General features: G+C 34.1%; 1 protein-coding gene across 1 annotated transcript in view; it reads left to right on the forward strand.

Annotated features, from left to right (window-relative positions):
* Positions 1–18730, forward strand: part of GPC5 (glypican 5) — a 1481119-nt gene that overhangs the window by 771653 nt on the left and 690736 nt on the right. Inside the window, exon 7 of the mRNA XM_011933784.1 lies at positions 5333–5492. Coding sequence (XP_011789174.1) covers positions 5333–5492 — 160 coding nt within the window. The remainder of the gene's footprint in view (positions 1–5332; positions 5493–18730) is intronic.

Below are 18730 nucleotides of genomic sequence, written 5' to 3' on the forward strand. Positions count from 1 at the left end.
GCTAACACGGTGAAACCCCATCTCTACTAAAAATACAAAAAATTAGCCGGGCTTGGTGGCATGCACCTGTAGTCCCAGCTACTCAGGGGGCTGAGGCAGAAGAATCTCTTGAACCTGGGAGGTGGAGGTTGCAGTGAGCCGAAACTGTGCCATTGCACTCCAGCCTGGGCAACAGAGCGAGATTCTATCTCAAAAAAAAAAAGTGTGTTATATTTATATATATACTCAATTAATTTCATGGGATGAATAAATTAATCAGTTCATCTGCCAGTCAATAAATAAGTGTAAAACCAAAGTTTTTCTAGAACATCAGGGTCTTTGATAATTTTCAGAGAAGAGAAAAGATTTTATTCAATTAGATATAGAGAGCATTGAAGGCAGGGTAAGCTTAAATTATTTCCAAGTTCAAATAAATATATGTATTTCGCATCTATAATCTGGTGAGTACTCTAGTCATGATGGAAGGTGATGGAAAGCAGGTTGAATTCTGGTCTTGTCTTTGAGCAACTTATCACTAATCAGATATGAAATGTTCAAGAAAGTTGATTAAGTGCAAGTAAATGATACAGAGTTAGAATTATCACAGAAATATGTGCGGGATGGAAAAAGGGGTATTTAAGTTTGAACTTGAAGATTAAATATAATTAGATAAAATAAGAAAATGAAAGGGTGTATTCTATGTGGAGGACAAACAAGAGTTGGAAGTGAGAAGAATGTAAAAGAAGGATAAGCAAAATTCTAGACATAAAGTCACACAATTTCTGGAAGAACAGATTGATGGTTCTGCAGTAGAAGCTGGGTACTGGGGAGCTGTGTTTAGACATAATTTAAAAGCAAAACAAAATAATACATAATATGGAACATTGACTGCCAGGCCAAATTTGAACTTTTTTCTTGGCGTCATTTCTAAAAGCATGTCAGTGGATGCTGAGTGAGGGAAGAGGGATAATTTTCTTAGGTACATTTAGAAATTGTGAGAAGAATCTCAACTAGACAAGACTGCCTCCTACAAAATTTCTCATGAGGGTTTAGTTCTGGGAAATTAAGAAGCGGCCATGGCATGTATTTCTCAAACATTTTTTCACATTTTATCACTCTTTCGGTGACCCATCTTTTTGGATTGATATCTCTCCTCTAGACACATGTCATGTTGGGAACCAGTGGTTTTGACAGTAAACAATCACAGAGAGCAATAAGGCTGAAAAATGACATGGTGAAAGTACTGATTCTAAGAAAATAATACGGTGGTAGTGGGTAGGAGAGACTAATGGCCCCTGTAATGAGGGAGCTGGGAAGATAAACTGTAATGACACACGAATAGTGGAGATGAGCAGTTTTATTTTAAGACAAAGTGGTAGAGTTCATCTCACTTCCAATTGCTGTTTAGAGGTGAACTGCAGAGAAAAACGGGCTGCAGGTAAAGACTTGAGTTATTTGTATACAGGTGAGAGTTCAATCTGTTAGGATGAATTCCGAGAAAGAGACTAAAAAGTAGGGGATTTATATTATTAATTGAAACACTGCCATGTGGATGCTGGAGGCGACGAGAAAGGAAGTGAGGAGAAACATAAGCAAACTTAAGAAATCAGGATAGTGTAGTTAAAAAAAGAAAATTTGAATAAAGATCTTATAGTGAAAAGCCCATTGTTTTTGTTCGTTACAAATTTACTGGAAATTTCTGAAAATTAAGTTTCATTACAATATGAAAGTGTACACTTGTGGATGTGTGATAATTGAGAAGCGAGAAAATGAAAAGGATCAGGCAGAGCCTCCACACACAGGAAAGGGAGATATTGACCCTATAACAGGGCTGGGGTACTACTGGGGACTGAGAATCATGAATCAGGTGGGATCCTGGATATATCTGATTCATGCAATTATATTTCTTGCTCAGAGACTTGGAAATATAGTGAGAGGGATTATTAAGAGGCAGATAAACTGAAAAGGTTTTTTGGATAGCTCGTCTCCAAGGGTACCATCTTCTCAGTAAGGTGGTATCTTACAGAAATGATGACCTCTCATTCTGAGAAATATGCTAGAGAATCAAAAGCTTTCAAACACAATTGCCAAGAAGTAAATGTGGCTCATTTGAGGGTTAGAGAGTGTATTCATTTTCTCTTCATGCATAAAAAACTACTACACATTTAGCAGCTCAAGACAACATCCATTTATTACTCACTATTCCACAGAAGGGAAGTCTGGGTGGGCTCACTGCTCAGGGTCTCACAAGGCTGAAAGCAGGTTGTCAGCCTAGCTTGACTCCGTTTGGGAGCTTTGAGGGAGAATCTGCTTCCAAGCTCATCTAGGTGGTCAAGAGAACTCAGCTGTAGGAATGAAGACCTCAATTCCTTGCTGGCTGCAAGGCAGATCACTCTCAGCTCCGAGAGGCCACTAGTGGTCCAGTTCCTTGTCACAGGACCTTTGATAGGGCCTATCACATCATCTAAGCTCATATCTTTAAGGGCAGCAGCATGGTCGCCTGCATGCAAGCTCCTCACCTTCACATCTCATGCTTGGAATGTCTCTAACTTCTGGTGATAGAGGAGACTTTGGGGGGTGGGGGGAGGGATAGCATTAGGAGAAATACCTAATGTAAATGACGAGTTGATGGGCACAGCAAAAGAACATGGCACACATATACCCATGTATCAAACCTGCATGTTGTGCACATGTACCCTAGAACTTAAAGTATATTTTTAAAAGGGAAATAAGAAAATCATGTGATTGCATTATTCCAACCAGATCATCTCCCTTTTGGTAAACTCAAAATCAACTGATTAATGGCATCAGTTACATTGCAAAATTCCTTTTGCCATGTAAATTGGTAGACATGACTGACGTCATATTCACAGCCCCAGGGGTTAGAGTGGGAAATCTTGGTGTCCATTTTGCTGTTCTCCTTAGCACAAATAGTTTAAATTAAAATATAGTTTTGTGTAGTCTTTTTTTTTTTTTGAGTTCATGTGCCTCAGACATTTCCTAGAATGTCACTGAAGTGATGGAGAAGAAAAATGGAGAAAACAGAATAAATGTTTTTTAAGTCCGTTATATTTAACAATAATTACAAATAAATAATTCTCTGACAATATATGCAATCACTTTCAACCAAAACCAATTTCTTAAAATAGTAAGTTTTTTTAAAAAATCAACTATCTTTCTGTTTGTGTTTTTGAGTTCATTTACCTGGTTGGATCCTCATGATGTATACATTGTTGGTGGTATTGATGAGATTCCATCTGTGTTCTGGCCACGATCCCAGTAAAATATTGGAATAATTCTTAGGGAAGTAAAGAGAAAATAAAGTTGATGTGGGAAAATGTTGGAAAAGAATGTCGAGGTCAAAAGAAAGCAGCGTATCACCAGAGAGTTTGGCTTTTGTTGTACTTGTCTGATAATACTTTGAAAAATTAAAATGTAAATCATATAATTGCATTCTTAAATCTTTCAATTAATGTGTTCTGGATAAACAATATTGTACTAGAATATATAATTGAATAGATAATCAAAATGTATTACTGTTTAATGCGCTGACATAATAAATATTTGCAAAGTGCTTTGCATATGTTTTTCTCACAGCATGAGCAATGGTCCAGGTATATTATTGTCCCTTTTATAGCTTTGAGGAAACTGATTTATTCAGTAATGTACTCAATCCCCTATGTCTCGTGGTTGGTATATGTCAAAATCCAGGATTCACATCGAAGTGTGTTGGACCTCAGAATCCAAGCACTTTATGATTATACTAAATAGACAATAAATGGGATATTTCACAATAACAAATGATAACTGGTATTACCTTATTTACCATTCATCATTACATTTATAAAATGGTATAAAGTAATATCATTTATCCTTTCCTTTTTAGATTTTGACTTTTTATGTGGTTTGTTTCCTATCCGTGTTTCCTCATTGCTGTACTCTCCCTTCCCTTTACCCGGAGTAGCATACACATCAGTATGTTAAACACAGTAGAAAAGTTTAACTTAATATTTGCTGAGTTCACTTGATCTTGAAAGAAGCCTTCTTTTTAATTTAATGCCACCTATTGACTTTTTCCCCAAAATGCCAGTAAACAAAACTAAGAATTTAAAAATTCCTGTCAAATTGTTTCAGTATTTTTGTTAGAAAACTAATATTTCAGAAGTGGTAACCTAAAAATTGTATTATTTAATTTTAAAAGTTCATGAATTTCAGAGTCTGGTTGCTTAATCTAAGAGTTCCTTTTATGATAAACATATGTATGTTAGATATCCTGAGGCTATTTGACTCTCTGTTCTTCAGTATAAAATGCTATCCTTGGGTTGTGTATTTAGTTATTGTCTGCTAATTGATGATATTATTTGGAAAGTCACAGGAGTAACAAGGCTAAGTCTTTCATAAAGCGCTGTGAAAATTTAAATGCCCACTAAATGGTCAGCAGTGGTACATTTTGTTTCTAATATGTTAGTACCCTCTAGTGCTCACACTTGGCCATGTACTCTCCAAAACCACCTTAGAGGGGTAAATGTCATATACTGCATTGGACTATCTTAATCAGGCTTAGTTTTAAGTGAAATATTCTACTATTTATAACATCACCCTTCTGAAAAGGCATTCAGAAATTTCCATTGTTGTTTAAAAGTATTACTGGAACTCCTGTGCTGTAGGGGAAAATGTCAATTCCACTTGTTTTGCTCATAAAAATGAATGAAATATTTGAGAATTGAGAACTGAGAAGTCGTTAAATTTCTTAAATGATTTGTAGAAATGGATGTAGGACCTAAATGTTTTGTCCCAAGGTTCAGTATGTGCCGTATGCATTGGACTGTGTATTTGATCCAAGAAAGTTTAAATGAAACTACAAATGTATATGTCTAAAATTCTGGATTTCTTTAGACAGAAACATTTCCTGGAAGAGTAGTACTTCTTTAGAAATATAGAGTGTGGGTTCACAAAACAGCACAACGTTATCAGCCAATATACTACAAAGGGAGTCCTGGAATGTGATTTACCACATTTAAACATTATTTATTCAGAAACAGAGAATCCTCTAGCCAAACTACCATAAGCAAAGAAGGTGTAATTTCATTTGCTGCCCAGAGCATCATCCAAACTATTGCCACGGAGCTAATACATAGAGTGTGGCTGTTTTTGGGTATAAGACTTTATCCATTATTTACTATTATTTCAGTTGTTTCAGTTTTTCTTAAAGACTTGACTTGGTAAGGTGTCTACACCAAAAGAGTGGATCCACATAACAAAATAATTCTAAGCTCTACGTAAGTTTTCTGAATAGAATTCTTAGGTTATTCGAATTTGCTATTAATAAATGCCTTTCTTTGTGTACAATTAGTTGTTACAGGGTAGATCACCCAAACCTGACAAGTGGGAGCTGCTTCCGCTGGGCAGTGGTGGAGGCATGATTGAACAAGTCAGTGGGGACTGTGATGACGAAGACGGTTGCGGGGGATCAGGAAGCGGAGAAGTCAAGAGGACACTGAAGATCACAGACTGTAAGTGTACGATTCTAACACCACTTGTTAAAAAAAGATTTTGAAATATAACTAAAGATGTTATGGGTGTAAAGAAATAATGACAATTCAAAAGCAAGAGGAATTGGAAATGAAAACGAATCCATTTTTGTTTTTTTAGGGCGTACATTCTTGGTGGTTTTGTTTATTTTTAACTAATGACTGCTAATAAAATGATAGTTTTCTGTGAAAAAAGCTAGTAAACAATGATCAGTTCTGAGAAGGTTTGAAAGTGGAATAACTCTTAAGGCGTAATAGATATTAATTGTATATTGATAAATAACATGAAACCAGGATGGGTAAGTACTACTTAATAATCAAATTGTGCAATTAAAAAATTATGCCATTATATAAGAAAGTTTTATTACACTTTTATCATAGTCAAATTGCATAGAAATTGGTATATGGTTATTGATTGTGAAAACTATTTGGATTTAATGCTCATGAATTTCTCCTTCCAAAAAAAAAACTCACTAAACATTTATGTCGATTGAATGGATTTGAAACCTTTTCTGAACTCATCACTACCACAAAGGATGGAATTTTCAAATAACAACAAAAATTTACCGAACGGATTTACCTTTCTGATTATCACATACAAGATGAGGAATATAGGTTCTCCACACTCCATTGTTACCTGCATGCATTTGTTCATATGGGCAAACAACACAGTGACCAACTGAGAAATAATGGAAACGTTGATGTACCTAGAGTAGCTCGTTTAAACTATTCATTCAATCTTGATTATACCAAAGGCAGGGGTCACCTTCTGGAAAGGTGCAGTCACATGTAGAGTTTGGTCTGATAACTAAAAATCACACGGAGCTGCTTTGCACCTACTAGACATGCTTTTTGGTGGGAGAAGAATTCATTTACTTTATAACTCACTCCTTATGAATTAAAAGCACGATAAATGCTTCCAAAATCAATTCCTCGTTCCTTCTAAGATCTGGTTTTATAAGCCAAATATATTGCTTTAAAAAATGGAAGCCAAAAGAGGTGCAAAATTTAAAAGGCAGTTAACATAATGAAATGTTTTCTTGTTAGACACAGTAATACATTTTATTTAACATGAAAATAGATGAGAATTACTGCACTTGAGCAGCCATTGAACAAAAGGTCACAAAATTCTTAGTGCGAGTTAAATATATTCTATTCTTACAGAATGCGATAAAGACATGTGTTCTTGTTATGAATGTGAATACAGTTTATCAGATTGATTTCTCGTTTTTTTCTTTGGTTTTTTAAGTGACATATAATTAAAGATACTGTGGATGTAAGGAAATAAAGACAATGTATTTGGAAATTAGCAAGAGGATTTGCAAATGAAAATGACCCTTTCATTTGTTTAGGGCATGCATTCTTAGTGGTTTTGTTTATTTTTGACTAGTAAATTTTGATGAAAATTATGGCTTTCTGTGAAAAAAATACTAGTGAATTATCACCAGTTCTGAGAATTATAAAGGTTTTATTATTTTTTAATTTCCTTAGGATTTGGGGGAAACAGTTGTATTGTTTGGTTACATGAGTAAATTCTTTAGTGGTGATTTGTGAGATTTTGGTGCACCCATCATCTGAGTAGTATACGCCGTACCCAATTTGTAGTCTTTTTTCTCTCACCCGCCTCCCACTCTTTCCCCCCAATCCCCCAAAGTCTTTTGTATCATTCTTACGCCTTTGCATCCTCATAGCTTGGCTGCCACTGTGAATGAGAAAAGACAGTGTTTGGTTTTCTGTTCCTGAGTTACTTCACTTGGAATAGTGGTCTCCAGTTTCATCTAGGTTTCTGTGAATACCGTTATTTCATTCCCTTTATGGCTGAATAATACTCCATTTTATATATGTGTGTGTATATGTACACACACACACACACATACATACACACATATACCACGGTTTCTTTATCCACTCATTGATTGATGGGCATGATTCCATATTTTTTCATGAGAATTATAAAAGCTTGAAAGTGGAGTAACTCTTAGGACCTAATGGATATGAATTACATATTGATAAATAACATGAAGCCAGGATGAGTAAGTACTACTAAATCATCAACTTGTGTTATTAAAAAAATACTGTGTCATTATGTAAGAAAGTTTTTACTTCATTACATTTTTATCATAGTCAAATAGCAAATTATAATTTAATTACATTAGGTAAAGGAAATGAAAAAGAGTTTCCACTGGAAACAATTTTTTTTTTTTTTTTTTTTACTAAAACCTAGAATGTCTTCCACTATATTTAGGAATTATAGCACTTACTCATCAGGGTAATATTTAATAAACTTTCATTTTCATCCTATCTGGAGTACTTATTTCTACTGTAATTGCATGGCCATCTAAATATTAGTAGTATTTTAGAACATCAAGTTATTACAAAAGTATAGCATTTTTGTGTGTGAGTGCATGTGCATGTGTAGAAATGTATATTTATAGAAAGTTTTTTACTTCATGAAGTTATTTACAAGCTCAAGAACTTGTTATATGTTAGGTCATTCTTTTTTGTTTCTTTTACAAAGGAAGTAGAGGCAGTGAAGGATATTCAGCTACTAATAGTTTTCTTCACAAAACTACTTGACAAGATGACAAAAATTAATTTTGACTTCAAAACCTTGGTTTCAATTACTGCTGAAATGGACAGACATGGTACAAGCAGCTGTCCATCAGAATTTGGGCGATTTAAGAGATAGATGATTTTTCATCAACTCCAGACAAGCATTTTCTGAAAATCCACATCTGCTCTAAGTGGGTTGCCTATTATGTTTCTACGAGTTTATAGCTGTCGCCTTTCAATTTTTAATAAGTGGTTAGAAAACCAGTGCGGATAGCACGCTGAAGTAAAGAGGGACAAGGAAAGGAGCAAACTGTAGGTCACATTTCTATTTTTGTAAAGCACTCCAGTATTTTGCCCGTTTTGGCCCAGTTTGATATATTGGTAAAGACAGTTAAGGCATAGTTTTAATGACTTGAAAATACTGTGATCTAAAAAGTTTAACAAGGTGTCATCTGTGTTAAGAACTTGAAATGCACTACTATTTCTTCATTACACTTCTGCTTATTCTTTGGAAAATAAGACATAAATACCACGCAGTTCATTTGTTACCATAAAATGTCTGACTAAATTTAAAGTTATATATGAGTATATATGTACATATAACTATATATAGTTATGATTATTAATACTAATATTGTATCTTTGAAATTTCATGATTCTGCCCTATTTATGCAAATGAAAAAATAGTTGGCCAATATTTTGCTAATTAATTATTACTTGAACTGATTTTCTGTGTCTGTTTTTGTTCATGTTTATTTCAGATAACAGAGGGGTCTCTATATTTCAATACGCAAAGTTTTACCACCAAAATATTTCTGTACCTTTTAGGTGTCATTTTGTTTTCATCATCAATGTTATCAAATTATTTAACTATCTTACTGCTTTCTAAATAATTTCTATTTGTAATCCTACCTGTACACTATAATTAAATGTTAACTAATGTTTCTTATAGAAAGAAGCCATCTATACTAAGTAATTTTCATTCTTAAACTGATTTCAGTAGAATGACTTAAAAACCCCATCAGGAAAATTTGTCTATATTTTTATTATATGTATTTGGTTCGTTTACATAGATATAGATAGTTCACTAGTAACCTGGGGTTGCAGGATTGGAATGACTTTGAACTTAAAAGTTGCCTCACCCCTTGCCTGACACCTACCATGCTTGCACAGTAGCTAACTGATGGAGGTTCTAAACACAACTGGAAAAAATAATTCTCTGCTTTTGGCTATATAGAACAAATCTAATGTTAAAATCTATACTTCTTGAAATATCTAGCCATACTTCTTAGGGTCCATAACTCTTGATAGCTTCAAATGTTGAAAAACAAACCAGAGTTCTACTAAAAACAATTTGTAGCAAAATTATTCTACATATAATTTTGAAAATTTGTGGTTGCATTGTTTACAATTCTTACGTGATCTTATGATTTAAATCGCAATAATTACTTATAAAAAGTAAATAATACATAAGTCATGATCAAATTCATTTTGGCAAGGTGGTTCACAGTGGTAATCGAGGGAAAATGGATTTGATCATAACTAGAACTAGATACCAGACATTTTTTAAAAGTAAGGTGATTTTCAATCTTTGGATTTATTTTGCGGGCTTCTCCTCGTCATTCCACATTCTAAATATTTGAGGATTCCAGAATTCAGTTCTCAAACCTTTTAACATGTTTATGGACAACTAGCCCTTTTCCCACAGACTCCTTACTGCATCATAATTATGATAATAATAAGGTTCCCTGATGCTTGATAGCACTATCCAGTATATAAAGCATTTCCCAGTGTAATACCTTAGGAGGTAGGAGGTAGGCTTATTGGAACAGGAAGTATCTGACTAAAATATGATCAATTTAGAAATAGTAGAATAATACATTGTAATATTAAATTGCTAGATCTAGAATTTTTGATTAGTCTAAAATAAATAGAACTATTGTTTATATTGTGTTTTGGTTTTCCCACTTGGTAACTTTGTATCAGCCTCTAACAAATGTATCCATGTCAGGGCACTAAGAATGACTTTGGAAAGAGAATAGTATATTCTATGCACAGAACAAAAGGAAAATTACACTTTGTTAGTCACTGAAGAATAAGGGAAGCTGATTTATTTAGTAATGCAGGATTGTAGAGTGAATGAAAGTTCTTGGCTTCCTCATATTTATTTTCACCATAAATCACCTTCACTTCAAAAGCCTCAGGTAGGTGTGGAAGTTAAGGAGACCTTAAAAAGATGTGACTTTCTTTCCAGAACTAGGAAAACTATGTATTTATTCATACTGTGGATATTATTTTATATAATTTTAAATAGTCTCATTGATTTTTTTATCGATATAAATTTAAACATATATGCCTATAAAATTTGGATGTCATTATACTATTGTAGTTAAAAGTATGTTTACTGATTATATATATTCTTTCTAAAATTAAAATTTCATCAAACTTAATCGAAATAAAATATATTCAGCTTACTTTGTAAACTGTTGAAAAATAGCGCATTGACACATTTATACATATGCAACAAACCTGCACATTGTGCACATGTACCCTAGAACATAAAGTATAATAAAAGAAAAATAGCCCATTGATATTTTTTCAAATATAAGAAAAGTGTACTGAAAATAACTATTTTTTCAATAAGTCTCTTATTTCTCCATTCATACTAAAAATAATTTTTGGAAGATTCATTAGATTAAAACCTTTGTAAGACATTGAAAGTAATCTTGAGTAATGACTGCACACTTTGATCTACACTTTACAAGTACCTAATTCTAAAGGTCAGATAAAACCCAGCATGATAAAACTATAGAAAAATTCACAGATAAACACTTCCCAATCCAGTTTAATGTTCAAAATTGTAAATACTTTGAAATTACCATCTAGTGCAATTTTGGTAGTACTGATGAAAATTATACTAAAGAGAAATGAAATATACATGTAAGATAAATATAGTTTCATATGTGATCACTATGAATATTTTTCCGATTATACATTTCCATTTTGGTTTCTAAATAATTGATACTCATCCTGCTATTTTGTTAATAACATTGTATAATGGAATGTAGATAACTAATGAATCATATAAAATCATCTTTTATTCTTTTGAAAAGTTATGTATCAATATAAAATATTTAATAGTAGAATTGAAATAAAAGGGTTTGTTCTTGAATGCCTAAGTGATTATTTTCATTGCATTGGCTTAGACTAGTGTTAAATCACTGAGGTGAAGAGCGAAGACTTAAGACTTAGAGGAGCCTCCTAGCTCACATTTCAGATTACTCTGCTGTTCTGTAATATGTCATAACTAAATCTATCCCACACCAGAGAACATAAAACAAGAAGTTGTGGTCTTTTTTGAACAACACCATGCTAAGTGTAACTATATGATCATTAGAGGATGTAAAAAAAAATTAAAATTCAAGCAAATATTATCAGGTAAATTTTCTCATGACTTAGGCAAAGTCATATAACTATCAACAAAACCAGAAACAAACCCATTCTTACCTAGGTCTATTTTTGATGTTATTTTGTTGTGAATAAACAGAGTGGCTATTGAAATGGTGATTTTCTTTCTCAGGATTGATAACAAGTTAGGTATGTCTTCGGCTCTTCAATGACTTCAGTATCTCTGTGTGGAATTACTAATTTTCTTATTATTGAAAAGAAAATTGAGTGCTCACTTAGTAGAACTAATGTTTAAAAACAGAGTTTGAGCTGATACCAGAGCTTCTCAAACTTTCTCATACACGCAAATTACCTGGGATTCTGGTTAAAAAAATAGGGTATAATACAGGAAATCTGAGGTGGAGCATTTCCTGCCCACCTAGAGATGATGTTATTATTCCTTGGTCCATAGGACCACACTATGAAGAGCAAAAATGTACACTTTTTTTTTATTACAGTCTTTATTTGTATCTCTAAAATACTCTCTATTAAAGCGTGATGAAATTTTTTAAAACACTGTATATTAGCATTATAAGAAGGCATCATGTGGTTAAGGACATTTGGAACTGTAACACTTAGGCTGGTAATGGTGGCTGATTTGGTATGAACTTTGGTATCAGTCTGATTATTTTTAGCATGAGGTTTACTTCTTAACACCAAAGCTGAACCACTTCCATCTTTTTGCATGGCCTGAAGCCCTCAGGTTATACTTTCTTTAAGGATACTGCTATTTTGAAATAGTACCTCTGATATCTCAGCAGAAATGTTTCACGTTTATCAACTCTTCCAGCTGGTGATGAACACAGAAGAAATACTGTGTACAATCCCCTATATCACATTATATGCCAGAGATCAATCAAAGTTTTATGAGAGCTCAGAGAAAGAAAAGAAACTATCCAAATGGGGAGTTCAAAAAGTACTTCATAGAGGAGACAGAGAAAGGGCAATCAGGAAAAGCAAACCAATATTTGCCTGCAATATTTATGAGAAAGTGGTATTTGAGGAGATGGACTTATAATTTGGTTTCAGCAACTGACAATAGGGAGGAGAAAGTTTCCTGGGAGGAGCAAACGTCATGAACAGAGCAAGGGGTGTGTTTACAGAGGAACAGAATTATTAAAATTACTTGAAAAAATATTAGAAAGCTAAAAATGTGAATTAAAAATGTTACAATTGATTTTTTTGTGTACACAAGCAGCGTTTGTATTTAATTTGCTGGGCAAAGAGGAATTATTAAAGCTCTTCTATGTGGTCATTTTGTTGATGCAGTCATTTTTACCAGCAATACAGTGAACTGCTTAAGATAAAAAATACACAATAAAATTAGTATATCTTGAACAAGTAACTTCTCTCCTACCTTGTACAAGTTCTGTGCCTAGATTTCCTTAAGATATGAATAAAAGCAGGACTCTCCAAGTGATTTTGTTGTGAAGATAAGCGTTTTAATACATGGACAGCATTCTAAGAGTGTCTATCCAACTCACACCTGTCCATTGAAATAAAAGTATTGGATAAAATATGTAAAATGTTGTTTTTTAAAAAATGCTTCTATAAATTAGCAAGTAAGAAAGGAATATTTGATAAAATTGGGTGAAGTCGGCCGGACGGGGTGGCTCAAGCCTGTAATCCCAGCACTTTGGGAGGCCGAGACGGGCGGATCACGAGGTCAGGAGATCGAGACCATCCTGGCTAACACGGTGAAACTCCGTCTCTACTAAAAACTACAAAAAACTAGCCGGGCGACATGGCAGCGCCTGTAGTCCCAGCTACCCGGGAGGCTGAGGCAGGAGAATGTCGTGAACCCGGGAGGCGGAGCTTGCAGTGAGCTGAGATCCGGCCACAGCACTCCAGCCTGGGTGACAGAGCAAGACTCCGTCTCAAAAAAAAAAAAAAAAAAATTGGGTGAAGTCATAACACTTGATAGGAGTAGAGGCAGAAGCACAGATAGTGGTAGATAGTTATACACACGCATGGTTTAAGGAAAATAATATAGTTGTACATAACCCTCCACCAAGTCCAAGAAATACATTTCCATGGCCCTATATGCACATTTCAGTGCACAGAGAGTTTGCCTATCCTGATAATAACTTTTATAAAAATTACAGTTTTGATCAACAATATCTGCATCCCTAAATAATGTATTACTTGGTTTTTCTGGTTTTTGAATTTTATATGAATCAAAGCATACAGTCTATCTTGTTACTCCTTTTATTAAACAGTATGATTTCGAGGCTCATCCATGCTGATGAATACAGGTGTAATCATTCTCTCTCTCTCTCTCTCTCTCTCTCTCTCTCTCTCTCTCTCTCTCTCGCTCGCTCGCTCGCTCGCTCGACTGAGTCTCACTGTCACTTAGGCTGAAGTTCAGCGGCACATTCTTGGCTCACTGCAACTTCTGCCTCCCAGGCTCAAGCAGTTCTCATGCCTCATCCTCAAGAGTAGCTGGGATTACAAGCATGCGCCACCATGCCCAGCTAATTTTTGTATATTTTGTACTTTTAGTAGAGACAGGGTTTCACCGTGTTGGCTAGGCTGGTTTCAAACTCCTGACCTCAAGTGATCCACCTACCTCGGCCTCCCAAAGTGCTGGGATTACAGGCATGAGCCACCACACCCAGCCCTCATTCCTTTTAGCAAAGTATAGTATTCTGATTTATGAATGCATAACTCACTTATGTATGTATTTTGTTGATGAATATTGGAGTTGATATCAATGGCATTTGGTATGATATGAACAATGTTGTTCTAAACCATCTGGAAAGTATCTCTTGATATACATGTGCAAGAGCATGCAGGATATCTTAGAAGTAGCATGGCAGTGCCACAAAACAAAAGATGATGTTCAGCTTTACTAGGTATGTGAGCCTGCTTTGCAAAGCAATTGTACCAGTTCATATTCTCACTAGAAATAATGACAGTTTCTACTTCTCCCCATCTTTGTAGACACTTTTCTTCGTGTTCACTGATTTTTCATATTCATTCGAAGGATAGAAGTAAAACAAGTATTAACTTCTATTTCCCTGATGATTTATTGGATTTCACTTTTTAAATAAGTGTATGACAAATTTTTGCTTCCTTATCTGAAATTTCTTTCAAAAGAAAGAAATTTAGCCCTTTCTCCAGTATTACTTTGTTTTTGTATTGTTATAAAGAAGTACTTAAGACTGGATAATTTATGAAGTAAGGAGGTTCGTTTTGGCTCAAGTTTCTGCAGGCTGTGTGAGAAGCCTGGTGCAAACATCTACTCAGCTTCTGGTGAGGCCTCAGGAGGCTTACAGATTGGTGGGAGACAAAGGGATAGCCAGTGTATCTCATGGAGAGAGAGGATAGGAGCAGGTGCCACATTCTTTTAAACAACCAGATCTCTCAGGCATTCAGAGCTAGAATTTACTCATTATCATACAGAGGGTACCAAGCCATTCATGAGGAATCCTTCCCCATAACCCAAACACCTCCCACCAGGCCCCAGCTCCAACACTGAGGATCAAATTTCAACATGAGATTCAAACATCCAAACTATGTCACCACTTTCTATCAGGTTATTTTTTTATTTTCTCTTTGGCAGATACTATCAATACAAAAATCAATTTCAGTGATCCATTTCCTCTTTTGATTGTGACCTCGGGAAAGCCAGGATAGATTCTTGAAATTTTTATTTTTAATTGAACCAGTTTTCAAGATTAAAAAATGATTCCCTCCCTGTCTTTCTCAGAAGATGACCAATTATTTTGTATATGTTTAATGTCATCATGAACTCAGTTTTAAAAACATTCGTAATTCTTACTTTTATTGAAGTTCACATTGTCTCACATTTTGCCAGTTGGTACCTTTTCCATTTGCCTTTGAGTCCTTTGAGATGACTCTTAAAATACTTACTAGTTTCTTTGCTATCTGGTATAATTAGATGTACTAAGCTCAGCTTATCCTGGAATGAGCCATTTTTACATGAGACTTTGTTTTACTGGGAAATGTCATTTCGTGATTGCAATCTGAGCACTAATGATGGCTCCTAGAAACATAGGTGATAATTAAAATAAATATTGCATAATTACTTACTTGATTCCACATTAAATATACCACATTATCTGTATAATAATACTAAAACTGCCCCTACCCATTATGACTACTAGAATTAGCTAAACATTTTTGTATGTATTGTCTATTTTCTCTCCTCATTCTATGGTTATACTAGAGACAGATAGAGGCACAGATAGTGTCAGGTCACATATCATACCTGCCACTTAACTCTTACTTATTGTAACTATATAATGCTCACTAGTTGCTCTTGTATCAATATCTCTCTAGTATATTCCTTATGAAGGTCTTATGGGGACAATATTTTACAAGTTCTTTTATGGTGATAAGACTTTGGGTCCTTTAGTCTTAAAAATTAATTTTGTTCAATACAAAAATGTTGGTTCACGTGTTCTTTCCTTCCATTTTTTTCAATAAGCTCTGAATTTTCTGTTAGAATGCATTAGTGGCAAAAATTATAGTGATAATCTGTTTTTCTTTCCGTTATTAGTCACTTGCTTTTTTTCCCAGTGCCCAATAATTTGTTTTCTTTTTCTTTAAAGTACAGTAATTTTACTAGAATATATTTTGTGTTGGTAGCTCTGAGTTGGTATTCTCAGTTGCATAGTGTACTTTTTCAATATGTAATTTTAAACATTTTTCTAGGAGGCTTTCATTGAATTATAGTTTTAATAATTTGTTGTCTTTTAACTTTCTTCCTCAGGAGCACCTATTATTCATTTGTTCAATTTTCTTTGTCTTCAGCATTTTCCCAAATCCTTTTTGATCTTTGCTCAAATTCTTTTGGATTGTAAAAATTGACCTCTTTACCTTCTGTTTCTCTTAAGATATTATTGGTGGTGCTTTTTAGCTTTTGCATTTCTGCAGGTTGTATTTATTTTTGAATGCATTCGCATTCTTCTTTTTTTTGAGATCTCATCTTTCCTGAATTTTTCTAATCCTAATGTGTTATTTCTTTGTGTCTTGTATCCCATGTTTACTGCCTTTTAGCTCACTTTGAAGTGGTATGTCTCATTTTAGTCTGTTTTTGAACCTTTTGATGGTGTGCTTACTTTGTTTGCAGAGATCATAACAGAATATGCAATATTTGTGGTGTTTTTTTGTGAGATTTGATCTCAAAACATTTGTTGCTTATTTTTATGTTAGTATAAATTCCCTTCATTTTTAGAAGAAAGCTTTGTTTGAATAGCTTTTCTAAATCTAGTGAGTTTCCTGTTCTGTTGTCTTCATGTAGTGTTAAAAAAATATTGTTACTTGTTTTCTAAGATTTCTAGTCTCTTTCTCTCCCTAGTGATTATTCATATCTTCTCTTTCTTAACTTTCTGTTATTCTTGTCTCACTAATTTTTTTCCACTTTCAGCAGTTACTCTTGTACGTGGAATCCCCTCATCCTGAATGGTAAGAAAACTTGCCAGATTTTTAGCTTCGAGAGTTCAACCGATTTCAGAGACTCTATTTCCTTTAGCCTTATGACAGGGCCCTTGCATCCACCCATTATTAGTGTAGGCATAAATTTTCACAGTTCTCTGCTGTTTTCAAATTGATTTTCAATGAATCCTTATGGGTTCTGTTGTTTTCATGTCTTTAGCTTGCTGCATTGCTTCCCTCAGTTTCTTGTGCACACATGCTGATAGTGTGTAGGTTGTGTGGCCATTGCTAGGGTGCTCTCTCATTTCTGCTTTGAGGTTAATGAGGATGACATTTTCACTGAGTTTTGTTTTATTTAATTGGCAAAAACCATAATTACTTTTGCACCAGTCTAATAAATGGTATCCATGTGATTTTGATTTTGCTATCAAGTTAGTCTTTTCATTTTATGTGAGGATTTGTGAATGTCCCAAATGTATGCTGCAACCACCTCTGCTATCTTACCTTAATTTCCCAATCATTTTCATTTTATAAGTAAATAAAATATAGTGTAATAGATGACACCTTGATTCTCTTCCTTTTTGATCCTGTCCCCCTGATTTACATATGTGTGTATATATAGTAATTATATACAATTAATATTATTTAATATTTCCTAATATTAAACAGCAGTGTTTTTAAAATGTATATGCCTCCGATTTGTCTTTCTGCTGATAAAATAGACTTTATTATAATTGATGTATGAATATACCACAATGTATTATCTATTATTTCCAATTTTAATGAACAATGCTATAAGCAAGCCTCTCTGTGCATGAGTATGTATTCCATTAGTTTGCAAAACTAATCTTCAAAGCGATTATATTAATCCATACTTGCACCAGTGCCCCAAGTAGACTATTTTTGGATTTGTACCATAATTTCATATCCTCAGTTTTTAATTTTGCTGAGTTTATAAAATGTAAATGGTAAATAATCTTTGTGTATATGAAAGAGAAATTGCAACAGATGGAGTGAAATAAGCAAGGAAGATGTTCATTTTCCGAGACTATTACATTAGGGGAAAGAGAGAGAACTCTCCACTGAATCAAAAGATGAGATAGTTTCACACACCTGGGAGAGCTAGTGAGCAAGCACTGGGCCTGGGCTTAGGAGTGAGCTTGGTCAATGTGATTAGGTCATATGTGTTTGCTAGTTGTATTTATGAAAGTTAGGCTGCTTCCCTGACATACAGACTGGGAGAGAGGGGTTCTGTCTTGATGATTACATTTTATAAAGATGGCTCCTTGAAAAAGAGAATCCTGGCTTTTAAAACAGGCAAGAAATGGAAGATTTACATCTCAAATGGGAAGAGAAAGTACTTAAAATTACAAATGTTCTAAAGTAAGTGCGCAAAGAAAAAGAAGTTAGGGGCTTATGTTAGGAAGAAACATGTTTTAAAATTTAGTCAACTTGAAGGAAACGAAAAAACTGATTCTGGTGAAGTTTGTCATTATTTTTTGTTTAATGACCATTTCGCGTTTCCTCTCTTGTGAATGTATTCCCCTCCCCTTTTCATATTTTATCACTTGGTTGAGTTAAAGTATCTCATTATATATCTAACTAATATTTTGTCAACATGTGAGTTGTGAGAAATCTCACTGTTTCTGGTGTGACTTTTAAAGAGGTATGCCACCTATATACTCATAAATTACAGTCTAGAAAGGGAAATAAGTATATCAGTAAATACATTAAAATGAGCTGTAAAAAATACATAAAATTGAGAAATGTGATGAATAAAGAGTGCATAAATAGTAGACAATGATCAATTACATGGG

Source organism: Colobus angolensis, unplaced genomic scaffold (genome assembly GCF_000951035.1).
Source record: "Colobus angolensis palliatus isolate OR3802 unplaced genomic scaffold, Cang.pa_1.0 Scaffold13, whole genome shotgun sequence".
Classification (NCBI taxonomy): Eukaryota; Metazoa; Chordata; class Mammalia; order Primates; family Cercopithecidae; genus Colobus; species Colobus angolensis.